General features: G+C 47.1%; 2 protein-coding genes across 2 annotated transcripts; both read right to left on the bottom strand.

Annotated features, from left to right (window-relative positions):
• Window positions 1–596: 596 nt before the first annotated feature.
• LOC136524850 (protein BZR1 homolog 3-like) lies at window positions 597–3929 on the bottom strand. The gene is made up of 2 exons (XM_066518089.1): window positions 3433–3929; window positions 597–1854 (listed from the first exon to the last, which is right to left on the bottom strand). The coding sequence occupies exons 1-2, from the start codon at window positions 3676–3678 to the stop codon at window positions 1030–1032; spliced, it is 1071 nt and encodes a 356-aa protein (XP_066374186.1). The 5' UTR covers window positions 3679–3929; the 3' UTR covers window positions 597–1029.
• A 6138-nt stretch (window positions 3930–10067) lies between these two features.
• On the bottom strand, window positions 10068–12712 carry LOC136524072 (uncharacterized). Its single transcript, XM_066517551.1, has 6 exons — window positions 12641–12712; window positions 11698–12064; window positions 11362–11583; window positions 11222–11274; window positions 10773–10843; window positions 10068–10665 (listed from the first exon to the last, which is right to left on the bottom strand). The coding sequence occupies exons 1-6, from the start codon at window positions 12710–12712 to the stop codon at window positions 10068–10070; spliced, it is 1383 nt and encodes a 460-aa protein (XP_066373648.1).
• Between the last annotated feature and the right edge of the window lie 14400 nt (window positions 12713–27112).

Here is a 27112-nt window from a genome sequence, read left to right as displayed (position 1 = left end):
AAATAATGCTTGCATACAATCAAGCAGGCACTAGGCAGCCTGCCTGATGCAACACTGCTTTGGTAAGGAATATCCCCTGGCAACATGTGCTGCGAAAATATTGCAATATTTTTTTGGACAAACATCTAACGTAAATTAGACAGAGTTTATATGAGCATATGGAGACAATATACCTTGTAGAGAAACAGAAATGTAATAAAATCATAGAAAAAACTAAGAAAATGTCTCAATATCTTTTTTACTATTGAGAATTTCTTGTTTTTCTCTTTGACAAGAATTGTCATGTCCCTTCTATTATGGTATATAAAAGATGGCTGCGTTAATTGAGGTCATTGCTGCAACTGCAACAACACTTCTGCAAGAAAGTCCAGGTGAAATATCATGAGTGACTCAGTAACTCTGCATCAAAATGTGAATCCAACCCACCACAGAAGCAATCACACAGGTTTAGGCACATGGTTACTACATGCGGAGTATCTTCCCTGGAATTTTGATATGACAAGGTACAATATGGCAGCAACACCCTTATATCCTAAAAATTGGAGGCCACCTGAACTAAACACTTCAATCAGCAAAGGCACGACAGAACCAATGAATGATCCATACAATGTACACACTTTCGACACAAGTACAACGATAATAGTCATATCAAGGACAACTGGAGCTAATTTACAAGGGCACATGAATGCCACAGGGATCTCAGCTACTGCTGACGGATGACCAGTTCTCCGACTTGTCTAAGGTTCCCTGCAAGCACTCTTTTCCCTTGCATTTTTTTCCCTTTTCATTTCTTGAGGAAGACAAAAAAGAAATGCAGAAAAAACTGAAATAAATAAGTTAACAATTTGCTTAGGCTAGAATAAGTTCAGATGCTTGAAAGAGGATGGATATCATCTCCAGAGGACCGTGATAAGATCTCTGGATCCCTTCTCTCTTTCTACAAACACTGAACTCATAAAATAGAAGAGCGCCCGTCGAAATAAAGATGAAAGTAAAAACCCAGGTGAAGACGTGACTCTTGTAGCATGATCAGGAGGGATCTGCACGAGTCTTTGAGCTCCCAAGGGTGAGCTCCAGCTCATGCTCGTCCGAGGCGCACTCCTCGTGTATCCGTTCCCCCTCCCATGCCTTCACAAGACCAGGTGATTCGTTGTTCCCGTTGCTGCTGCTCCCAAAGGCGAAATCATCTGGGGCACCATCAACCATCTGGACATCGTGATGGATTGGCACACCACCCATTACAGGAGAACATGTTCCACTCTGTCCAGGGGTGCACATTCTTGAGGTGCTGGAGATGGTCTCCTTGAAAATACCAAAAGGATTCGGTGCCACAAGGCTGTATGTTGGAGATGAAGGACCAGCAGATGATATCTGAAACCCGGCTAGCCATGCTGGGTCTGGAGCAACCTGGTGGTGCCCAGGGCTCGGCGGTTGGGAGTTGGGAAGAGACGCATAATTTGCCCCAGCCCATGGTGGCTGAACACTTGGATTCTCCCAGTCAGTCTTGATGCGAGGTGTGCGAGTTGGAGAGCTGGATGGAGGTGTTACTGGTGCACTGATGGAACCACCGTTGAAGTAGAGATGATGAAGCTGCGGGAACTTGGAGGAGGAGGCAAATGAGGAACTCGAGGAAAGGTTCTTTAGCCATGGGATAAGAGAGTTGCCCTCGACACCACCCATGAAGTTGCTCCCGCCAAGAGTAATGTGAGAGGAGGATCCAGAGCTTGGAAACGAAGAGGATACAGGGCTTGGATTGTATGAAGCTCGTGGACTAGGTTGATATGAGGAGCAAGGGCTTGGTGATGCAGACCTTCCAATTGGATCAGGCCGCTCTGTTGCCAGAGGTTTACATCCCTGAATCAAGAAAAAATTCATTACTTAACAATAATCAATCAACTATGCAATTTTTGCCATCCAAACAAACATTAAGCGCACTGAGAATTGTTGTAAAGCAGAAAACTACAGCAGGCACTGAACAGAAGCACGCCAAGTTTAATAAACCACAATAACTGCCAATGAAATCAGTTACTTTCCTGTTCACCTTTTTGTAAACGAAATGCTACACGCAAGCAAGTTCAAAAATTATACAGAAGATTTGGATTAATCAATTGAAACGCTCTGCAGTTCAAATTTCTGAGATGCCAACTTACAGATGCAATTTACTCTCCTCTATATGTAATAAATCAACTAAAACTCCTTCAATTGTTCAATTGACTGCAATAAATTGACAGAAGTAACAGAAAAGCATGTAAAACCAACTTCAAAGTAGGTTACAATACAGCTGAAGCTATTGTACTTACTACAGAAGAGTACACCTCGGCATTGATTACCAAATAATGAGTAAACACAAGTGTTGCATACTGCATAGAACAAAGGCAACCAATGAACCAACTCAAGGTATGGAAAAATTTGAAAGTCTCACGTTACCAAAGAGTTTTGGCACAAGCCTCAAAAGCAAAGTGAAAAACTATTGCTTTTGTTTTCTGGGAGCAGTGTCTACATGTGCACATGGCAAAAAACATGCTTGAACTATGCTTTGTGCTTTTCTGATAAGCCCTGCTTTTTTTCAGCATCAGCCTGGACGTGATATGCGGCACGCATTTTTACCGAATTGAATCCCAACCCAAACTGAACCACCTTCCCTCAGGGACCAAGAGAAATGTGGTAGCTGACAAAAATCTTCAGACGAGGTCTCAGATTTTTCTTTTGGTCATACTAGGAAGGAACCACAAAAGCAATACTGGGAAGAAAGCATGCCATCCCCAAAAGAATTGCCTTGAGCGATTGCCGAAAAGGAAAGCAACATTTCCCTTCTCCTAATTTAAAAAAGGTTTTTTTTAAATCCTAATTCTAGAGCTTGCCCAGCAGATTAACCCGCCCGCATTGCATAATTGCATTCCCCGTTTGCTGTAAATCAAGCTCCCGTTTCCCTGGCCCGAGAACAGAACAGCCTAAGAGCACCAAGCATAGCACCAAGACAAAAGCAGAGGTCAAAGCAAGTAAAGACAGCTCCAAATCCAAGGGAATATAGGGATGTGCACGCGAGAGCAGGAACATCCCAAGATCGGTCCACCGAACCAACGAAATGGCTACATTGCTTTGGGAAGTTGCTAAACAGAGCCGTGCGCCGTCCCCTGCCTCGAAACAGAGACGCCCCAAGTCCCAACAAAACCGAGGATGCGTCTCCGGCGAGACTCGCCTAGTCGCAACAACCAAGCAAACACGCTCTGGCGCTGCTCAGATCGCAGCAGCCGCAGGCACGACTGCAATTCTACAGAGCAACCAAAGCAAAAGCAAAGCAAGCAACTGAAAGCGCAAAGCAGGAACCGAACCGAAGCGAAGCCGTCGAGAGGCTGGCCTGGCCGGCAGGCCGGTGGAGCAAGCACCGAAGCAACAAGGGATGGATGGATGGATGCATCGGTGGTTAGTTACCTTGCGGTAGGTGGTGCCGTCGGGTTCGACGGTCCATCCGGCCTCGTTGCAGAGCGCCTTGAGCACCTCGTTGTTGTCGCAGTGCTTGGGGAGGTTGTAGTTGCCGTAGGCCCTGAGGCCGGCGAAGACCTTGGCGGCGATCGCGCGGCGCCGGCGCTCCCTGCGGCGGTTGTTCTCGCGCTCCCTCCACGTGGGCACCCTGGTGCCCCCGATCCCGGCGGCGGCTCCACCGGCGCCGCTCGTCATCGGCGGCCCGCCGGATCTCGCGGATCTGCCCCGGCTGCACACCCCCGCGGTTCCTTGCGGCCGCTGTTCACCTTTGATTTGTTTATTATTTGAGGTGTGGAATTTGGGGGAAGGAGAAGGAGCAGAGCAGGGGCAGGAACCGGAGTAGTAGTAGTAGTCTGAACGCAGCCGCCGCTGCTCTGCTGCTGCTGCTGCGGCTGCTGCCTCCCGCCGCTCCCTCCTCCCTCCTATTGTAACGCTGGCTGGCTGGGGGGAGTGAGGGATGGTGGCCGAGGCTGGCTGAGCTGTAACGGTGATGCCACTCTCTCCAAGAGTTACCCGGCTCACTCTTTACCAGTGGCGCTTTCCAGTTTTGCCCTGGAAACGGGTCCCGGTGGAAGTGAGAGAGCTTGCGCCAAATCGCCAGGGCAGGTAGAGACGGTTAAACGAGACGGGGTCGGTGTGGGCCAGCTTACGACGTGGCTCGCTGACGCGCGGGGCCCAGTCGGCGCCACGGCTGTGTTCGTGGTCAAACGGGATGAGTGGTGGCGGGGCCTGGACAGCCGCCGGCCACGTGACTACGCGAGGGGAGGCTGGAGACGAGTCGAGGAAACCGAACCATCATCGACGCACCCGGGGGCGCCCGTCGGGAGGGAGGGACAGGGACGGTTCGGGGGCCGGGGGGGCGCGGGCCAGTGGAGGGAGGTGGGAAACGGCCTCGGGATCCGCGTTGTTGCTGGTCACGCGCCACGAAACGACGCTGGTGGGCAGGGCGCACAGGCCGTCAGGCACTCACGTCTTGGAGCGGCAGCGGCAAAAAATAAAAAATTTGCATCCTTCGGTAGTAATTGGAGGCTACAAAAAAAAATCTCAAAAAATAAAAATCCTTCGGTAGTCAACACGACAAACCCTGATCATCCTTGATAATACCTAATAGCCATCTGTATAATTTCTGTTCCTAAGAGGTTACTCACATTTTTCCACTAAGCAACATGGAGTCTCCCTCAAAATTTGCATCTAAACTCACACTTGTCATTATTATGAAAACCAAGCTAAAGTAACCCTCTTAAATTTAAACTTTAATTATCCATCCCTGCCATTATAATAGGTAATCTAAGTGACCCTTAAAGTTAGTATCTAAGTTATACCATTCTATCTGTTACTAAAAACTAAAGAAAATGTCCACTCAAATCTATGTATGATCTACTATTATGAATATATATATATATATACACGTAGAGCTTACCACTATTAGTATATAAAAACAACTAACACAAAGTGAACATTCATGCAGCCTGTTCGCTTGCTCGTAAACGATCGTAAATTTCCAGCCGGGAACAGTGTTTTTCTCTCACACCAAACCAGCCAGCAGTAAATAATCCACGGTCGTTTACGGCCTCCCGAACTGCATGTTATGAAACTGTGCCGACCAAGTGTACAAATATGCATGTGCAATAAATATATATTAACCGTGCCGTGCCGGTTTGGGCCAACTATGCTCTGTCTTATAAGATTAGTATAACCCATGCTGAAGCACGGGTAATTCTCTGAATCTGAAACAGGAGCTAGCAACCCGGAGACACAGTAATAATCCTGAGATATTTGCGTTTAGCTCGTAGATTACCTGTGTTTAATGCCAGATATAGGTGATGTTGACCAATCATACGGATATATATGGTGGGCCCCCATGGACAAACCAAGTTTATTCGAAGATCAGACACCGCATGTGGAGTGGACACAGTTGGCTCGGACTTGGACAGCAGGTTGATGTGAATTTCCAACGCCCCTCCTTATCCTCGTTTGGAAGGTAGATGCTAGTAGTATGCTGCTATTATCTCACCAAAGACGAAAGGAGCCACCACACTTTGATGCGTAGTCTGTCGCTAACGGATATCTATCTCAGCTAGCTACAGTTGCTTGTTGCCAGCTCAATGTACATACGACGCCCAATTGTCACTTCTCTGCAGCAGGGGACAAACAAGTAAAACACGACAACCACGTCATAAGTTTTGCACGCCTAGCGTAGCTTAGCTGATCTCTCTTCTGCTGCGGGCACAAGTGCATGGATCGGGATTTGGCGAGCGACGACGGGAGCTATAATTGCCGAAGCATATGCATGTTCATGGCACCGGGTGGCGATGATCGGCGTGCTCGATTAGGACGACGTCTCTCTCGGCACGGCGCATGGAAACATCGTTTTCCTGCCGCCGACCGCCATGGTCCAGTGCTCGGGCGCTCCTTCTTCAGCGACGGATGTGCCGTGACCACTCCTCTCCTCTTTTTTTCTGTGTTTTTTTTCTGTTGCTGGCACTGCTGCCGTCGGCTTCATCTGGCAGCAGTGACCTACTAGCTGAGCTGAGCCAGGTCGCCCAGCAGGTCACAGGAACAGATCACGAGGGGGGATGCAGCGAAAAAAAGGGAGAACAGTGCGTGCCTCTACGGTATCTGGGCCGGCCTGAGCGGCAGGGCAGCACTCGTGAGTTGCGTACGTAGTCGTCGCCGCTGCCTTTATCCTACCTCTAGCTCATCACTGCCGTTATCAGGGCCTGTTTAGATTCCAAAAAATTTTGCGCAGTACCCGTTACATCGAATCTTGCGGTACATGCATGGAGTATTAAATGTAGACGAAAAAAAAAACTAATTGCACAGTTTGGTGAGAAATCGCGAGACGAAACTTTTGAACCTAATTAGTCCATAATTAGACACTAATTATCAAATACAAACGAAATGCTACAGTGAGCCAAAATCCAAAAATTTTTGGATCTAAACGGGCCCTTAGTTTGCTCGATCAAAAGCGACAACGACCTACATTCCAATAATCACAGTAGTCTCGGAGGCTTTCGAAAAATAAAGCAGAGTGATCGAGTCAAATTGTTCGGAAAGTGGTATGCGCAAAGACGAAACGTACGCTCGATTTGTTCAGCTGTTCCGGCCGGGCGCGCCATGATATGATGCCTCGCATTATACGGATGGCATTGGCAATTTGGCATGGATCACACAATAGCATTAGCATCCATGGATTTTTATGGAGGCCCCCAATCATAACCTCCTACTAACATAGTGGTGGCTATCGCAACGCAAGGCCAGGCATGGAGCGAGCCGAGCAGCACATCATCATTTGCCGGCCTCCACATGCTGGGCGACCTAGAGCGCACATGCAGGGCGATAGCACCAGCAGGCAGGCAGCTGAGACCCAAGATACATATGGCCAATATACACATATACAGAAATAATAAAGCTGCAAAACCCATATACTACTACTGAGCTTGGGGCTAGCTGCATGGTGCGTCGACATGACAGTGCATATGGCCTGCTGCATTGCTGGTCCGGGCGGGCAGCCACCAACTCGCCGGATTATTACCCCTGCGGCCCTTCCGACCGGGCTGCCGCACTACCGTTTGTGATGAGCCAGGAAGGAGCGAGACTTGGTGGCTGGCACGCGTCTTGGTCGATGGATCGTCGATCACACCGGCCTGTCTCTACTTGTTTGGAGAGACCAGCACAGCTTATTAATCTAGCGGTCGCGGTTGCCCAAAAGGTCGGTCGATGGTCGCTAGTTTAAGCCATTGGACAAACGGAAACAGTTTTTTCTGAAGAGCAACTGTTCCCTCACACCCGACTGCATGCGTTGCAGCATACGGCCAGCGACTGTTGTAGCTAGAGATGCTCCATGAGACCATGAGAAAGCCCCACCACATAACATATCCGCGCTCCGGGCACTGTACTGTGCACAGGAAAAAAAGTGGCAAGCCCATGTGAGTGTTCGCGGCGACGCAATGTATGTTGGTGTCTATAGGAGCTGGTGACAGTTGCTTTCCCTCTTTCCTCTTTAAGATATATAAGTAGGATATATTTTATGCTGGGGCAATGTGTGAGCTCAGGGGCCCATATCTCAGCAGCTGCACAGTAATCCAACAAGTAAATAGGAGTATTGGACACAGTCACACAGCGCAAAAAGAAAAGAAAGAAAAGAAAAGCGAGAGGACATGGCATATTCACAACAGCATAGGAGGAGTACGTTCCCGTACGCAGGGCAGCAGGCGCACTGGGCACACACTGTGCGGCGCGGCAGGAAGAGGCAGGGCAGGGCTCACATGCATGCGCGCATGCTCGCGCGGCGCGTCCGTCTCCGTCCCCTGGCCACGCCGACCACGGGGGGCCCTGGCCCTGCCTTTGCGCTTTGCGCTTTTGCTCACCCGGCGGCCGGCCAGCTCCACCAGCGCAACAACAGCCGGCCCTTTTTCCTGAAACGTAGGCGCAGGCGCGCAGTGTTGATGGAACAGCCGTCCGTCCGTGTCCGTCCTCGGATTCGGTGGCACCGCCCCCGCCGCGCACGCACGCCGCCGGCCGCGCGCGGGCATCTTGGGCGTGTTTGGTACGCCGGCACGACGGCCATGCTGCGCCCGCCAGGTGCAACTCGCGTGTTTGGTGTACCTGGCTCGGTCTCGGAGTCCGTCCCGCACGGGATCTAAATCACCTTGGGCCAGGCCTCAGAAAAACGAAACCCCCCTCTGTTTTTCACAGCCCGGCTCCTTCCAGAGCTCCGTGCGCGTGATGGAATTACCTACCGATTCCCCAATCTCTCACCCACCGCTCCTTCTCCGAGCGGTGCCTCCGTTTCTTCTTGCCGGCCGCCGCAAGAGCTAGCCACCGAAGCCGCGCCGAGCAGAGCGAAGACCGCCACCACAGAACCGGCCGCCGCCACGCCAAGCAGAGTGAAGACTCGTCGGCGGAGGAAGGGGTGCACTTGGACCTCCGGCATTTTGTGGCAGGAGGAGGTGTGTGACAGAACTTAAAGCACTTCTAGACGTAGATCAGTAGGTAATACTTAGTTTAATGGGAGGCTTGGTGATGTACCTCGCCATAGCGTGGCGCGACGCGCCTCTAGTGCCGCTGACGAGGTAGCATCGTAGTGGTCACTAGGGTCGGAGTCGGGGAAGCCGTGCAGGTGTGGTCCAGTGGCGGCGACGAAGGCGATGACGCTTTCCGTCGCTTACAACTCCCCCTTCTAGATCGGACTGGAGTTAGGACATCACGGTGGGGCTGACGGCTGCGGTGAATCTCGTGTCATGTGCCCCAGCCCCCGATCAGGGCACGGATCAGCCACTTAGAACCGGCTAAGCGCCCCCGATCAGGGCACGGATCAAGGGCCCAATTGGCCGTTGGGCCAACCGGTGAAGATCATCCTAACATTCTCCCCCTTATCTTACCTTATGACTTAAACTCAACTTTCTTTATCTTTTTTTCATTCCATCACAGATCAGTGCATAGAGCGTGCCTCATCGTCATGATCAGTTGTCATTAGATTTAACAGCTACAATCATAGGCCTTTCCGTAAACCCATGTCGACTATGTGTTTTCTGAACGCACTGGGTGGTAAGCCTTTGATAAGCGGATCCGCAAGTACTTGCTTGGTACTTATATGTTCAATGCTTTCAAAATGATTCTGGATTTTCTCATTTACAACATATAACTTAGTGTCAATATGTTTGGCAGCACACTTGACATGTTGTCTTAGGAGTTAACTTACTTGAAAGGATCAAGATGCCCAAGAGGGAGGTGAATTGGACTAATTCTAAATTTATTTGCAATAATTAAACTCTACGGTTAGCCCAATTAACCTCTTGTGCCTAGAAAGTGTTTCTATTGATCTAATGCACAAAAGTTTAGCACCCTAAGTTCCAATCCTACTCTAGCATGGCAATTCTAGGAATGTAAATGATAAGAATTGAATTGCTCAAAGTAAATGCTCAAAGTAAAGAGAGAAGGAGGAACGCGGCGATGTTTTACCAAGGTATCGGAGAGTCGTCACTCCCCACTAGTCCTCGTTGGAGCACCCGCGCAAGGGTGTAGCCCCCCCTTGATCCGCGCAAGGATCAAGTGCTCTCTACGGGTTGATTCTTCGACACTCTGTCGCGGTGAATCACTCACAACTTAAGTTGGGTCATCCACAAGCTCTCTGGATGATCATCAAGCTCTCAATCACCACCAAGCCGTCTAGGTGATGGCGATCACCAAGAGTAACAAGCACGGACTCTCACTTGACCACGACAAGCCTAATGAGAAGGGTGGATGCACACTTTGCTACTCTTGATCTCACTAATGAGGGATCTCTTTGGGATTCTCAAATCTCAATCACCTCACTAGGACCTTGCTCTTCTTGGCACTCTCTAAGGTGTTTCTCGACTGTTGGAATGAGCAAAAGTACCCCCACACACGAATCAGTGACGGACCTAGGTTTTTACTTCTGGGTATGCACAACAAAAAAATTTCTTATGCAATTCGGCAAACCATATATAATTTGGTAAAACCATATTCTCATTCGGTAAGACCATATTCTAAAACCATATAAATTGTTCAAATGAAACACAAAATACTTTAAAATATAGCCATATAAGAGACTTACAATATTACTTGTTGATCCGTCGCTTTTTCAATGACATGAATGTCTCAACTATATCATCTTCATCAACTTGAAAGAAAATATCCCGCTCAATAAATGTTTGTAGACAATCATCCAGAACAATATCACCTAGCTTATTCCTTGATTTTGTTTTCACTATAACCAATGCAGAAAATACCCTTTCAACGCTCGCAGTTGCCACAAGTAAAAGCAATACCAATTTGAGAAGCGAGTACACCATATCATACACTTTGTGCCTATTTGTATCAACAATCTTAACTGAGAGATCAACAATGTTGTCTAGACCTTGGAAGCATTCAATTCGTTTCATGTCATCAATATAATTATCAAGTTGCAATTCTAGCTGTACCAAATTATTGTTGGAGAAGTCATTAGGATAAAATTCAGCCAATCTACGTAGCTTCTGTGCATCAAATGAAGCAAAGGACTTGGAAGGACTAAAGGCTGACATACAAGAGAGTAGCTCCATGTTGATCTCATCAAACCGATTATCAAGCTCTTGACTAATTTGATCAATGACACCAATGTACACTTCTCTTCTAAAATGGTCATCATTTTTTGGTTTCGGGCACGGGCATACCTTGCTGATTTTCCATAAGGCACATAAGCATCATCCATAGCAGGAACTTCGACACCATGTGTAATACAAAAAGAAGTGACCGTCTTATGAAATTTATCCCAACCATCAGACCTCAACTGTTGCATTCTGCTCTTTGCCACATTAACAAGTGAGATTGCATTAAGAATATCTTGATCCCTTCTCTACAAACACTTGGATAACTCATTTGTGTATCCAAGAATAACATACATTAAGTGCACAAAGAAAACAAACTCAAAGGTTTCAAATGCTCCAAGCACAAAATGAATCTTTGTCCAATCATCCTTATATGCAATATCAGCACCAAGCTCAATGAGCACATCATGGATTGAGGAATACATAGTGATGATGCTACATATAGTTTTGTAATGCGAGCCCCACCGAGTGTCACCAGGCCTAGGCAAACCCATATCTTGATTTAAACCACTCCCTGATTCAAGCTCACCACACTACAGTGATTTCTTGACATTCTTCAGCCTAGCATTTCGAAGCATACCATGACGCTTGCAAGAAACCCCAACAATGTTCAACAAGATAGATACTTGATCAAAAAAGGTCTTGCAATCAGTATTTCCCTTGGCAATAGCTACAAGAACTAGTTGGAGTTAATGTGCAAAGCAATGAATATAATAAGCAGAAGGTGATTCTTTCATGATTAATGTTTTCAGCCCTTTAATATCACCTTTCATATTGCTAGCCCCATCATAACCTTGACCTCTAATCCGAGTCATACTCAATCCATTACTATCAAGTAAACCTTTGATTGCTTCCTTAAGTGACAAAGACGTAGTATCATCTACATAAACAACTCCAATGAAGTGCTCACATGGCCTTCCAAGTTTATCAACAAAACACAAGCAAAGAGCTAGTTGTTCTTTATGTGATATATCACTAGACTCATTGGCTAAAATTGCAAAGGGCTCATCACCAAGTTCCTCAATTATTTTCTTTCTAGTTTCTATGGCACAACAATGAATAATTTGCTTTTGTATCTTTGGGCTAGTCAAAGTGCAATTACCTGGTGCATTGTTCAAGACATACTTGTTCACTTCATCACTATTTCCTGCAAGAAACTTCAAAAGTTCAATGAAGTTGCCTCTGTTGCTAGACTCTTCACTTTCATCATTTCCACGGAATGCCAGTCCTTGAAGCAAAAGAAACTTGATACATCTAAGTGAATATGTCAATCTTTTCTTGTAAAGACGAAGCTCCTCATCAGTCCACTTGTCAATGTGATAATCAATTGCTACCTTGGGATTTATAAAACCAATATACCTCTCCTGAGCTGCTTTGTGTGCCTTAGAACCACTATGTTTGATGAGTGCGGCGTTTCCTATATTCCAATTATCCCATCCATCAACAACAAATGCATTTGACCCACTGCCCTTCTTGAACAAGTAGCATATAAAGCAAAATACAGAAACCTTCTTGATACTATATTCAAGCCACTCATAATTATACAACCACTACAAACTGAATCGACGAGGTGTGTCTCCAATGTTTTGATACGGGAAATCATGTATATAAGGTTTGCAAGGACCTTTAGTAATATATGCTCTACGGATTGCATCTTGATCATTAACATGATAATCTTTTATGGGCAGCCTTTCACCTGGATCATATGGTAGAAGATTGATGTCATACACCGGCGGTTTGATGCGGGCGGTGGCGGTGGCGATGACGCTAGCGGGGGTGAAGGATCTGCAATTTCTTCAACTTCTGCTCTATCTTCTCGATTCTGCTCTTCCACAATAGTTTCAACCGGAGGTGGGGTAGGGTTCAAAGCAGCTGCAGCCGGCTTCTTTGCTGCTTTGCAAAAAAGGATCGAATGTCGCCGTTTCTCTTCATCATTCAACAATTCTTCTAAAAAATAGTTTATAATTACCAAACGTGCGGAACTCAAATAGTATAGTCACATGCGATATTGAATTATTGACTCATGTTTGGACTTTGGAACTTACCGACTGGTGCCGATGAACTTGCTGGAGTTCTGGACCTCGCGCGTCGCCCTGAGGAGCCGAGCAGATCGCCATCGCCACCTCGCCGGATCGTCGTGGGCTCACGGCTTCTCCTTTCCCATCGCGGCGTCGCCCTGAAGGAGCCAGGCAGGAGCAGATCATCGCGGAGTGCTGCCTCGCGGGCAACGGCGTGCGCTCGCCCGCGTCACCGCTGCACTGGCCACGTGCTCGCCGGCTGCCACCGTGCTTGTCTGCTGCCGCTACGCATGCTCGTCGGTCGCCACAGCGCTCGCCCGCGCCGCCGCGAAAGCTCGCCGGCTGCCACGAGTGCTCGCCCGCGCCGCTGCAACTCACGCTCGCCCACGCTTCCGCAGTGTGCCGCCGTGATCGCCCGCTGTGTCTGCGTCATGACGAAATCGTTGGATCCAAACCGAAGATGAGAAAGCTACCAGGGTCGATGGGCATGGGGAAGCCAGCCGTGGACTCGCGGCCAGGAAATCCCGCAGATCGCCGAGATCGCAGATCCGAGAGTCCAATACGGAAGCCAAAGCGCCGATCGTTTCCTACTTTCCTTTTTTTATTTTTTTACATTGAAATTTTCTACCTATCTCTATGACTGGCGGACCCCAGGGTATGCGGTGGCCCACCCTGCATACCCTATGGGTCCGTCCCTGACACGAATGGAGGAACTATTTATAATATGGGCTGAAAAATGAACCGTTATGTGCCTCTGTGGGGTGACCGAACGCTCCGGTCATGTTGACCAGACGCGCCGGTCAGTTTACCCCAAACTCTAGTGTTTACAGTGTGACCGGACGTTGGCCAGGGTCCGGTCAGCACTGTCCGGACGTGTTTGGTCAAGATTTTCCCTCTCTAGAACCTTACTGGAGTCGACCAGACGTTGGTCCTCAGCGTCCAATCACTTGACCTCTCAGCGTCTGGTCGCACCAGACAAAAACACCTTGGTCAAATGAACTGACCAGACCCTGAGCCAGCGTTCGGTCACACCGGAGCCAGCGCCCGGTCGGTATTTGACCCTCCATTCACTTCCAACTCTCAATCATATGTGAATGAAGTTTGCTCCATTAGATCTAAGGGCTATTTTAGAGCTACCTAGCGCTAGTTTTAGCAAGTGTGCACCACACCTAACCCACTAGACTCACCTAGGTCAAGCTACCCATCCGTACCCCCTTTAATAGTACGGCCAAAGGAAAAACAAAGTCCTAAACTACTCTAAGTGTCACTCCAACTCTAATCGACACTTAGAACTAGTTCATTCTTAACCTTGTCGTCCATCCTTTGAAAACCGAAACGATTTCCATCGTAGGGGCATGACCATCATGATAGCCCAATCAATCTCCATTACCGTGACCTAACTTAATTGCCTCTACAAAACACACGTTAGTCACAGTAATCACGTATTGTCATTAATCACCGAAACCCAACTAGGGGCCTAGATGCTTTCAATCTCCCTATTTTTGGTGATTGATGACAATACCACCTCGAGTATGTGAAAGAGATGAGATTTTTAACATGCTTGGTTCATATAAGCTTTTGGCAATAAGAACAAAAGTGTTAGGAAAGCTTATATGACCCAAGCCAACATAATGTACTCAAAATATATGAAATAAGCGTGAGTACTAGTAATAAAGCTCATTTGCATCGGAGTAAAACGCGAAAGCAAAGCAAATGAGCATAGCACACGTGATATGACATATAAATAATTCAAAGTAGAGAGCACACATGTCATATATCACGATCACGTAGATATCACTATCACATAAATATAGTTTAATGCATAAAGGCAAACACACGACGAATGCATAATAGTGTACCACACATAAAAACTCCAAATGTAATAGATAAGCTAATAGATAAACTAAGCTCCCCCTAGATATGTCGCTCCCCCTAAATCTAACATACTCGATCCCTCTCCTCCTTTGGCGTCAAACACCAAAACCTAAGGGTCGGTCGGCGGGGCTACAGCGGATGAGTTGGGCGCTGAGGTACGAGGAGCGAGCTGAAACTGGGCGCCATCATCATCTGACCCTGAGCTCTGAGCAGTCGACCCTCTATAGCTGAAAGCGATGCTGAAGCAATCTGGGTCGGATCAGGAACTAGAGCTGCTATAGGCTGTGCTGGTATGACTGAAGCAGCTGGCTCTGATGATGCCACTGAGGAAGGGAGCATCTCTGTAGTCCCGATAATAGGTGCAACTATAGAAGGACCTGGGACATGTAGATATGGAGGAGTAGGCTACCCTGTCAACTCACTGAAGGATGCACCAAGGCTCCTGGACACTGTAGTCTCTGACACTAGCAGCGAGGACATCTCAGCCGGTGTGAAGCCCGTCTAAAGAGGTGTGAACTGTGGGGCTATCACTGGCGAAGCAAAATACTAGGACACCTACTCTGTAGGTGAAGCAAACTGTGCTGGTGGCTATCCCTGACTCTGAAGTCCACTAGGCTATAACGCTGGAGTCATAGAAGTGGTGGCAGTCTGACCAAGCTAGGGCGAAGGCTGTGGCAGTGGAGCCCCAATGGCTGTCACAACATGCTACATAAATCCAAGTAGCTACTGCTGCATGAGGATCTGCTGCTGATGCATGGCCTGCTGCTGTTGTTGTAGAGCCTACGTTTGCTGCTGAATAGCCAGCTACTGCCTCTGAAACTCGTCCTGCCGAGTCTAGAACTATGTAAAAGTGGCAGCTATCTCCTGAACCTGGCATGCCTGATCCTGCCTCATCCACTCAAGTATAGCAAGGAGAGCGGGGTCTGTCTATGGTGTAGGTGGAGCTAAACTGGAGCTGTCGACCTCATGATCATGTCTACATGCAGGCATCTGAGGAATGTCCCGGTAGTCCTCGTCTGAGCTGTCACTAGGGTCGCTCTCGACCATCCCCTCCTGCTGAGCAAGCTCCTCCTCCTCAGTAGCTGCAATACCCCTGATAATATCATCCTGCTGGGCTGCACTCTCTGGTACATCTGGACGACGGCGCGACTGACTAGGTGTCTGTGGTGTACTATGGTGGATCATCTGAGTCAGGTTGTATGTATAGAACTCTATAGTAACACCACTGTACTCAACTAGCATCTCAGGTGGCCTCACTGTAACTACCCTGTGAATAAGAAATGTGATCTAATGGGCATAGGGCAACTGTCGATGACCTCTGAACCCCTCAGCAATAGTATCCTCCATCTTTGATAGAAGGAGATCCCAAATGTCAAACACTGTCTGCTGCATCAGAGAGTTGAGAAGCCATAGCTATAAGCGAGTCAAGCCCTCATGATACCCCATCCTCAGAATCAAGATCCTCCTCATAATGGCATCCAGCACTCTAGCTATAGGAGTGAGATCACTGGGAGTCCTGCTCAACCCCTCGCCAAAAGGCTCCTTGAAGCAGTGGCGAACCAAATCTGTGGGAGGCACCATACCGCCATGAGGGCATCTAGGAGGCATTGTCTATCCATAGCAAACGTCATGTAACCTGACGGGCTGCTCCTGAAGCCTGAGTATCTCCCTGACCCTAGTGCTCGTCAGCCTATAATCTCTGCCTCCGAATGCAAAGTGAATGTATCTGTGCTGCGGGTCAATCCATAGTGTAGCATAGAACTGACGGACCCAAGATGGAACATATAATCCTGTCCGTCTAATCAAGTCTGTCAGCCCTAGCAGATATGCAAGGTAGGGGCGAATGTGCTCTCCAGCTACTGCAACTATAGACTCAATGTTGCACACCCTCTGAGGTCCGAATACAGCTCCACTATTAAGATATGCATTGTAGAAATCCTCCTAGAGTGGTGTGTAGAAGTCCTCTGATGCTCTGTCATCCCTCCTCGATGGAAACCACTGCTCAAAGTCCACAAACCTGAGCTACTGCACCTGCTTGGCCGTGGCAGCCCTCAACTCCAAGTGTGTCATAGGAGGCGAACCCTGTGGTCTGGGCGGTGGATGAGAACCCATCCACTGTATATCTGCCCTCGGCATGACTGGAGCACAGGTATGACCAGAGCGGCGAAGCTATGGCTGAGGTGCATGCTCTGTCTCCTATGCCTACTGTCCCTCTAGAGTCTGCTCTGCTGCCTATGACTCCTGCTACTGTGACTCTCCCTGAGGCTGACCCTCATCAATGGCAACACGCCGTCCTCCAATCATGAGAGTCCCAGGTGGACCACCATGAAGGCGCTCAACTTGCTCAAGTGTAGCCCTCGCTTTTGGTGAAAGCTGATCTGCGATCCGGACTCCACTGTGAGCACCTCCTCTCTCAGCACGCTCTGCGGCCTCTATAACTGTAGCTGCTCTAGCTGTATCTGCATCTGGATACTTACGCTTCTTTCTTGCCAGCTTCTTTGTCGCCTTGCCTTTAGGATCTACAGGCAAGCGAGGCGGACACCTCGGATCCTCATCACCCGGACCGCCTCCAACATTCTTGACGCGAACCATCGGTTGGATCTAAAAAGAACAACTGCCGCTGACAAGAAACAACTACCAACTATCACTTCCGAGGCTTGGCCTCGATCCGTACTCGCGAGCTTGGCCCCGAGTTGACTGATAACTGCAAATATGACCTCAACGGCACCGACTTGCTGCACGTTAGAGTAGATCGGATTTATAAATAATAACAATAAATCTAGAGATGTGAAACCCTAGGAAAGCAAGCAATAGGTACAAAATTGAATTGGGGGCATGCTACCTGATGAACCGGTGACCCGAGAAGAGAAGAGACGCAACACGCGGGGAACCACCGGAAGACCTAGGGTTAGGGTTGACTGATTGGCAAGGATCGGCGGTAGAAACTCCGGCGAAGCTCTGGTGCGGGCAAGGGAGGTGCTGGTGAGGCTAGGGCACGACAGTGCTAGGATAGGGCCTTGCCGACGCTAGGCGTGGACGGCGCTGCTGCTGTGGAGGCACGACGGCTTAGGAGCATGGAGAGGCAGCGCGACGGCGTTGGCGCGCGGAGGCAGTGGTGGTGGTATGGGGGTGCGGCCCGGCGGCATCGGCCATGCGGGCGCGGTGGTGCGAGCGGTGTGGGCGGTGCACAGAGGCAGCGACGGCGGTGCAGTGGTGCAGCACGGCGGCGTTGGCCATGCGGGCGTGGTGGCGCGAGCGGTGCGGGCGGTGCGTGGAGGCACCGACGGTGGCTCGGGGAAGATGACGCGGTGAGGATAGAGATAGGTCAACGCTCGCTTGGATTATATGGGGGTCCCTCGCTGAGTTGAAAAGGAAACGGAGAAAGAGTCTGGGTCCTGCACGTTTTCTACTGACCAGACGCTCCGGTGGTAGCGACCGGATGCTGCCACCCAGCGTCCGGTCGATTCCAGTAAGGTCCAAAACCCCTGGAATCGTGACCGGACGTGTCCGGTGAACACCGACCGGACGCAGCCAGAGTCCGATGCAAGCAATCTTCATCGTCTTCGATCGACCAGACGCAGAGCCACCATCTGACCGGATGCTGGGAGAACACTATTCCAGCGTCCGGTCACTCCTTCACAGCAAGTTCACCTCCTATGAACCGACCGGACGCTGGACATCAAAGTCCGATGCAGCGTCCGGTCACTCCTTTTCCAGCGAAACTTCAAAGTCCTCCGTGCTGCCTGTTCCCAATCAAGTCCCACCTCCAATAAAATCTAAATAAACACCAATTGGGACTGATGTGAGTGACCTATCTCAAACCCTCAAAATTTTGAAAATATTTTGCCTTAGGCTATAATTCTTTTTAAGAAAATAGGCAATAAGAGGGTAATTGAAGATAATCGACAAAACAACATTCATGCATATGCAATGCAATACTTGAAAGTAAATCTAGTTGCTTGTCAAGTTTGATCCAAGGTTAAGCTTCTTCACACGCTTTACGACGGTTATCTTAACCATGTTAGACAAACCCTATATGCATTACCAAAAATTAAACATGTTGTATATTACAATGCAATGCAAGGGACAACACAAGCTCATTTTTTAGTAAAGTTGCTAAAATCAAGAACATTGAGCTCTATCGGGGACCTAACATCGGGGTACCCTAGGAGGTGGAACCAATAATCATCGAACGTTAAAAACTTCTAGACGGACAAGGGCGCCGCTACGTTCCTCGCCCGAATGACGGGAGTTTGGTTCCGCCTCGCCTAGTCTCCGCCTTGCCCGATGCCTTCGGGCCAGCTCCGCCTCGCTCGAGGGCTGAGGGATAGACTCCGCCTCGCCCGACCCCCGAGGGCTAGGCTCAGTCTCGCCCGAGGGCTAAGGGCCAGCTCCACCTCACCCAAGAGCTGAGGGATAGACTCCGCCTCACCCGACCCCTGAGGGACGGGCTCGGTCTCGCCCGAGGGATAAGGACTGGACTTCGCCTCGCCCGATGTCCGAGGACGAACCTCGCCTCACTCGATGTCCAAGGACTAGTTTCATTTTGCCTGACAACCTCTCCCCGTTCCCTCATGATGATAGGTATAGGGCAGGACAAGACGTTCGGGTCAACCGCGGCTTCGAGGACCATACCCTGCGCCCTGGCAGGAAAAGTACTGCCAGGGAACGACGGGATGGGTGCTTTAGACCCTTTTGGGCGTAGCAAAGCCTAAAAAGTGTTGCCGGTGCGTGCTCTTTGCCCTATAAAGTTGTAGGCACCGCCTTCAGCTCTGGGACACGGAACCCGACGAAGTTATGCGACAACCACTACGGTCCAAGAAAGGACTCGCGTCCTCCACAAATGACGGATGTGCGGTCACCATGTTATGATCATAGGGGAGCGGCGTCTGCTTCCCGGCCCCTCGGGTCCACCAGATCAGAGAGCTCGCTTCAGCCTCTGGACGCCCTCTCCAATCGGAAGGCCTTGCCCACAGCGCTACTCCGGACCCCGACCTCGCGTCCCTCCGACAGAGACTCATAGGAACCAGAAGGCGTGCGGAGCAAGGCTGGGCGAGGCTCATAAGTCAAAACCACAGTATCATAGTCCATACCCTGCGCGGAGCAGTCCTCTGTAGCCATCCTAATATTCTACAGAGGCATCGACAGTATTATAGGCGCTTATCATCCTTTCGCACCCACCAGAATGGACAACAAGGCTGGGTAGACGTGAACAACAAGGCTAGATAGCGTACGCACCCTAGCCCTCTCACTTGTAAAGCCGTCCCCTTCATCTATAAAAGGGGATGCGCTTCCTCAAACAAAGGGATCGACTTTTGATGGCACAACACACACAGTCAAGCTGCTACCAAGCTCTTGGCCTCCTTTCGACCCTTCCATCAGAGACTTGGGACCAATCCCTCTCTCGACTGTTTGTACCCCCTACTACGAACTGTTTTTTGGTGCTAATAACATGAGCAGCAATAGATTGGACGTAGGGACATTTGGCCCGAACCAGTATAAATCTTGTGTCCTTTAGCGCACCATCCAGGCCTAACGCGCATCACTATAAATTTACTTGCCGGTGCTTGTATGAAACACCGACAAGCTCATTCTGTAATCTACAAAATGTTGCCTCATCTAGCGGTTTAGTGAAGATATCCACCAATTGATCCTCGGTCCTTACACCTTCTAGTGATATATCATTTTTAGCAACATGATCTCTAAGAAAGTGATGACGGATATCTATGTGCTTGGTGCGAGAGTGTTGAACCGGATTATTTGCAAGTTTTACCACACTTTCATTGTCGCACAAAAGAGGTACTTTTTCTAGAACTACACCATAGTCTAGCAAAGTTTGTTTCATATAAAGTATTTGTGCACAACAAGCATCTGCGACAATGTATTCCGCTTCAGCGGTGGACAAGGCCACACTATTTTGCTTCTTAGAGGACCAAGACACAAGTGATCTACCAAGCAAATGCACCCTCCAGATGTGCTTTTTCTATCAACTTTGCAACCAGCATAATCCGAATCGGAATAGCCAACTAACTCAAATATTGCTCCTTTGGGATACCAAAGGCCAATGCTTGGTGTGTGCTTAAGATACCTAAGGATTCTTTTACGGCAATTAAATGAGTTTCCTTAGGATTAGCTTAAAATCTAGCACACATACACACACTAAACATGATGTCAGGCCTAGATGCGGTCAAATATAACAAGCTACTAATCATAGAGCGGTAGAGAGTTTGATCAACCGTGTTACCACCCTCATCTAGGTCGAGATATCCATTAGTTGGCATTGGTGTCTTGATTGGCTTACATTCATCCATCTTGAATCTCTTGAGAAGATCATTTGTATATTTCTCTTGAGAGATCAAAATCCCTTCTTTCATTTGCTTGACTTGAAAACTAAGAAAGAATGTAAGCTCTCCAATCATTGACATCTCGAACTCGTTCGACATCAATTCACCAAACTCTTTGCAAGATTCTTTATTTGATGATCCAAAGATGATATCATCAACATACACTTGACAAATGAAGATATGCCCATCAAGCTTCTTGGTGAATAGTATAGTGTCGACCTTCCCAATGGTGAAACCCTTCTCAATGAGGAAGTCCCGAAGGCGCTCATACCAAGCTCTTGGGGCTTGCTTAAGCCCATATAATGCCTTGGACAACCTATAAACATGATTAGGATATCTAGGGTCTTTAAACCCGGCAGGTTGATCAACATAGACTAGTTCATTAATAAAGCCATTTAAAAATGCACTTTTCACATCCATTTGATAAAGTTTCATTTTATGATGTGATGCATATGCAAGGAGGATATGGATGGCTTCTAATCTTGCAACCGGTGCAAAGGTCTCTCCAAAATCCAAACCTTCAACTTGAGAGAACCCCTTTGCCACTAGTCTTGCCTTATTCCTCACAACAATGCCTTGATCATCTTGCTTGTTTCAGAACACCCACTTTGTTCCAATGACACTTGCACCTTTTGGCCGCTCTTCAAGAGTCCAAACTTCATTGCGGGTGAAGTTGTTCAACTCTTCATGCATTGCATTTATCCAATCTAGATTTTGAAGAGCTTCTTCTATCTTAGTAGGCTCAAAGCAGGAGACAAAAGAGTGATGAACAATAAATGAAGTAAGTTTTTGTGAGTGAGTCATTACACCCTTTGATGGGCTCCCTATGATGAGATCTTGTGGATGATCTTGTAGTAGAGGTGTATTTCTTCTATTGACCAGTTGAGGAGGAGGTTGTGGAGCATCAACATCTTGTGCTTGTACCACCATCTGATCATGGGAGACATGAGTGTCTTCATTTTCTACTCTCCCATCTTTATCACCATCTTGTGGCACACTTAATGAAGAAGGTGGATCAATCACTTATATATCATCTTCATTATCTTTAGGCTTGATGTCTCCAACCGGAATGTTCTTCATAGCCTCCCTCAATGGTTCATCACCTATATCATCAAGATTCTTATGTGCTCCTTGGGAGCCATTAGATTCATCAAATTCCACATCATATGTTTCTTCAACCAAGCCGGTGGCATGATTAAATACTCTATATACTTTGGACTTTGATGAGTAACCAACAAGAAAACCAATATCACAACATCTTTGAAACTTCCCTAGGCGTTGCCGCTTCTTGTAGATGTAGCATTTGCAACCAAACACCCTAAAGAAGGAGATGTTCGGCTTCTTCCCATTGAGCAGCTCATAAGGTGTCTTACCAAGGAACTTTTGAAGGAATAGGCGGTTTGATGCATAGCGTGCGGTGTTGATAGCTTCCGCCCATAGAGCTTCGGAGGTGTTGTACTCATCAAGCATTATTCTTGCAAAAGTGATCAATGTCTGGTTCTTCCTCTCAACTACACCATTTTGTTGAGGAGTATATGTTGCGGAGACCTCATGCTTGATCCCAACTTCATCGCAATAGGCTTCTATGTTTGTGTTGTCAAATTCCTTCCCATTGTCACTTCTTATCTTCTTAAGTTTCTCTTCAAATTCATTTTATGCTCTCTTGGCAAACTTCTTGAAACAAGATGCAACTTTGGATTTGTCATGAAGGAAGAATACCCATGTATACCTTAAATAGTCATCAACAATCACAAGACAATAAAGATTTCCTCCCAAACTCTTATATGTTGTTGGTCCAAATAAATCCATATGAAGGAGTTCTAGCACTCTTGTGGTTGACAAGAAAGCTTTTGTTGGATGGGTATTTGCAACTTGCTTGCCGGCTTGACATGCACTACAAAGCTTGTCCTTCTCAAACTTCATATCCTTCAACCCTCTCACCAAATCATTCTTCATTAGCTTCTTGAGTGAGGTTATCCCAACATGAGCAAGTCTTCTATGCCATAGTCACCCAAGTGTTGTTTTGGTGAATAGACATGTCTTCAAGTTTGTATCTTTGGAGGTGAAGTCCACTAGATATAGGTTGTTGTATCTAAATCCTTTGAATATCACATGATCATCATCCTTCTTGGATACAACAACCTCCTTCTCGGTAAACAAGCATTGGAAGCCAAGATCACATAATTGTCCAACGGATAGCAAGTTGAAACTCAATGAAGCAACATATAGCACATTTGAGATGGAATGATCATTTGATATAGCCACTTTGCCCAATCCTTTGACCTTGCCCTTTGAGTTATCTCCAAATGTGATTCTTTCTTGTCCATCTACTTCTTCATCTAGTGAGGTGAACATACGAGGATCACCGGTCATATGTTGTATGCAACCACTATCAATAACCCAATGACTTCCACTGGTCTTGTAGTTCACCTACACACAAGAGATCAAGCTTTAGGAACCCAAACTTGTTGATGGCCCTTCACCTTCTCAACAAGTGACTTTACAACCCAAATTTTCTTAGGCCTATTCTTGTTGGAAGATCCTAAGAACATCACTTTCATCTTTCCACTAGAATCCTTTCTAAGCATGTAGTGAGCATTGAAGGCAAAAGGTCTAGCATGCTTGGGCAAGGGTTGTGGTGGTGGAGTTTGGCACTCATGAGCAAAGTGGCCTTCTTATCCACACTTAAAACATCTTTTTGGCTTTGGCTTGGACTTATGTGGTTGTTGAGCTTAAGCCTTCTTTTCTTGGTTTGCCAAGTACCCTATGCCACTTCTATCCATCTTCATGACGGTGTTCATTAGTAGCTCACTTTGAAGATGCTTGCCTCTAGTGAACTTGCTCAATCCAATCTTAAGATGCTCTTTCTCCAACTTGAGCTTCTTGTTTTCTTCCTTGAGAGCATCATTGTTTTTCTCTTCCTTGAGCTTCTTGTTCTCATCTTTGAGCTTCTCATTCTCAAGGATCAAACCATCATCATGAACAATAGTTTCTAGCACAATAGACTTGGTGGTTTTGAGTTCTTCAAAATCTTTCTTGAGCTTTTCATTGTCATTCTTGAGCTTGACAAACTCATCATAATCATCGACGTCAACCACTTGCTTGCCCTTGCTACTAGAACTTTGCTCAATGATCTCAATAATCAAGTCATCACATGATGTAGCTATATCAATCTTAACAACATCGTTAGTAGCATCATGTGGCTCATTGGATAAGAATTCTTGAGTAATAACAAGATTATCATGATTAACCTTAATAGTAGTATATTCTTCTCTTAGCTTGTTGTGGCTAGTGATGAGCTCATTATGTGTCCTCTCAAGTTTATCATGTTTTTCTTTAAGCTCTTTCTTAGAAGATTTAAGCTCCTTGAGTTTGGATGATATAGCATCATTTGCTTCTTTAAGCTCAACACTAGCCTTTTATGTTATATCACATTTGGCTAAAAGAGAATTATTTTTAGCTTCTAGCTTTTCATTTTTAGCTCTAGTTTTTATAATGATCTTAGTGTATTGTTTTAGCAATCTAGCAAGATCATCATAAGAAGGTGATTCATATTCATCATCATCACTATTGCTATCATCATCACTAGCATGCGCATCATCACTACTATCATCATTATTAGATACCTTGCGGTTACCCTTGGCCATAAGGCATAGGTGTGTAGAGGATGATGGTGGTGGTGATGGTGAAGATGATGAAGAGTCGATAACAATTGGGGCCACCTTCTCGTTGTCACTATCATCATTGGATGAGGCACTAGATGAATCAATGTCCATGAGCCAATCACCGACAATGTATACCTTTCCACTCTTCTTCTTCTTATGGAAGTCCTTCTTCTTGCCATCTCTCTTCTTGTATGGCTTGTTCTTCTTCTTCTCTTCTTCTTCATTACTTGAGTCATCTTTCTTGCCCTTGTATTTGTTCTTGAACTTGTCTTTCTTGAGCTTAGTGCATTGGTGTGCTAGATGACCAAGTTCTCCATAATTGAAGCAATCCATCTCGGAGATTGGCTTCCTTCTAGAGCTAGTGAAGAACTTCTTCTTCTTGCCATCAAACTTGATGCCACTCTTGTTGAGCTTCTTTAGCATCTTGGCGGTCTTTTTCACCATGAGAGCAAGACTTCATCATCACTTGAGCTCTCATACTCAAGTCTTGCTTTACCCTTCTCTTGGCTAGCTTTGAATGCTAAGTCCTTATCTTTCTTCTTGGTAGAGGATGAGCCATCTTGTGGCGTGATGTGCATGTACATCTCATGAGCATTGATCTTTCCCAAGATTTGTGTCGGTGTAGTGGTGGAAAGATCACCTTGATGAAGCACGGTCACAATATGCCCATACTTATCAATGGGGAGGATACTCAAGATCTTTCTTACAACATCGGATGGTTGCATTTGAGTGAGTCCAAGCCCATTGACTTCCTCTACAAGAACATTCAAACGTGAATACATCTCATTAGCACATTCTTTAGGATGCATTTCAAAAGAGTTGAGCTTTTTCATGACAAGATGATAGCGTTCCTCACGCTCACTCTTAGTTCCCTCATGGAGCGCACAAACGTCCGACCATAGTGCATGGGCGTCTCTGTGGTTTCTCACCCGATTGAACACATCTTTGCAAAGGCCTCTAAAGATGGTGTTTTGAGCCTTTGCATTCCACTTCTCATAATTCACCTCATCGCCTTGTAGGTGAGTAGCATCCTGAGGTTTTGGGAAGTCTTGTGAGGCGGCTCTAAGAATACCAACATCTAGAGCTTCTAGATACGCCTCCATGCGAATTTTCTAATAAGGAAAATCATCTCCCTCAAAGATAGGAGGAGGTCCATCCCCGTGAGATATCTTGCTCTAGGCGGTTAAGCCTAAATACGTGATCACGAGGCTCTGATACCAATTGAAAGGATCAAGATGCCCAAGAGGGGGGGTGAATTTGGCTAATTATAAATTTCTTTGCAATAATTAAACTCTACGGTTAGCCCAATTAACCCCTTGTGCCTAGAAAGTATTTCTATTGATCTAACGCACAAAAATTTAGCACCCTAAGTTCCAATCCTACTCTAGCATGGCAATTCTAGGAATGTAAATGACAAGAATTGAATTGCTCAAAGTAAATGCTCAAAGTAAAGAGAGAAGGAGGAACACAGTGATGTTTTGTCGAGGTATCGGAGAGTCGACACTCCCCACTAGTCCTCATTGGAGCACCCGCGCAAGGGTGTAGCTCCCACTTGATTCGATCAAGGATCAAGTGCTCTCTATGGGTTGATTCTTCGATACTCCATCGTGGTGAATCACCCACAACCGCTCACAACTTGAGTTGGGTCATCCACAAGCTCTCTGGATGATCACTAAGCTCCTAATCACCACCAAGCCATCTAGGTGATGGCGATCACCAAGAGTAACAAGCATAGACTCTCACTTGACCACGACAAGCCTAATGAGAAGGATGGATGCACACTTTGCTACTCTTGATCTCACTAATGAGGGATCTCTTTGTGATTCTCAAATCTCAATCACCTCACTAGGATCTTGCTCTTCTAGGCACTCTCTAAGGTGTTTCTCAGCTATTGGAATGAGCAAAAGTACCCCCACACACGAATGGAGGAAGTATTTATAACATGGGCTAAAAAATGAACCGTTATATACCTCTGTAGGGTGACCAGACGCTTTGGTCATGTTGACCGGATGCACCGGTCAGTTTATCCCGAACTCTAGTGTTTACAGTGTGACTGGACGCTGGCCAGCGTTCGGTCAGCACTGACCGGACGCGTCCGATCAAGATTTTCCCTCTCTGGAACCTTACTGGAGTCGACTGGACGCTGGTCCTCAGCGTCCAGTCACTTGACCTCTCAGCGTCTGGTCGCACCAGACGAAAACACCTTGGTCAAATGAACTGACTGGACCCTGAGCCAGCGTCCGGTCACACCGGAGCCAGTGTCCGGTCAGTATTTGACCCTCCATTCACTTCCAACTCTTAATCATATGTGAATGAAGTTTCCTCCATTGGATCTAAAGGCTATTTTGGAGCTACCTAGCACTAGTTTTAGCAAGTGTGCACCACACCTAACCCACTAGACTCACCTAGGTCAAGCTACCCATCCGTACCCCCCTTAATAGTACGACCAAAGGAAAAACAAAGTCCTAAACTACTCTAAGTGTCACTCCAACTCCAATCGACACTTAGAACTAGTCCATTCTTAACCTTGTCGTCCATCCTTTGAAAACCGAAATGATTTCCATCATAGGGGCATGACCATCATGATAGCCCAATCAATATCCATTACCGTGACC

This window comes from Miscanthus floridulus, chromosome 18 (assembly GCF_019320115.1).
Source record: "Miscanthus floridulus cultivar M001 chromosome 18, ASM1932011v1, whole genome shotgun sequence".
NCBI lineage: Eukaryota > Viridiplantae > Streptophyta > Magnoliopsida > Poales > Poaceae > Miscanthus > Miscanthus floridulus.
Note: the sequence above shows the minus strand (reverse complement) of the source record. Positions and strands in the feature narration are given on the sequence as shown.

What these genes read in the sequence shown, in the direction of transcription:
- LOC136524072 (XM_066517551.1), bottom strand. Translation starts at nt 12,712, where the DNA reads ATGGCGATCTGCTCGGCTCCTCAGGGCGACGCGCGAGGTCCAGAACTC. An exon ending in GCAAGACCTTTTTTGATCAA is followed by an intron (nt 10,844 to 11,221) that starts GTATCTATCTTG and finishes AAGTGTTTGTAG; the next exon opens with AGAAGGGATCAAGATATTCT. An exon ending in AGCAGAATGCAACAGTTGAG is followed by an intron (nt 10,666 to 10,772) that starts GTCTGATGGTTG and finishes ATGGAAAATCAG; the next exon opens with CAAGGTATGCCCGTGCCCGA.
- LOC136524850 (XM_066518089.1), bottom strand. Translation starts at nt 3,678, where the DNA reads ATGACGAGCGGCGCCGGTGGAGCCGCCGCCGGGATCGGGGGCACCAGG. An exon ending in ACGGCACCACCTACCGCAAG is followed by an intron (nt 1,855 to 3,432) that starts GTAACTAACCAC and finishes TTCTTGATTCAG; the next exon opens with GGATGTAAACCTCTGGCAAC.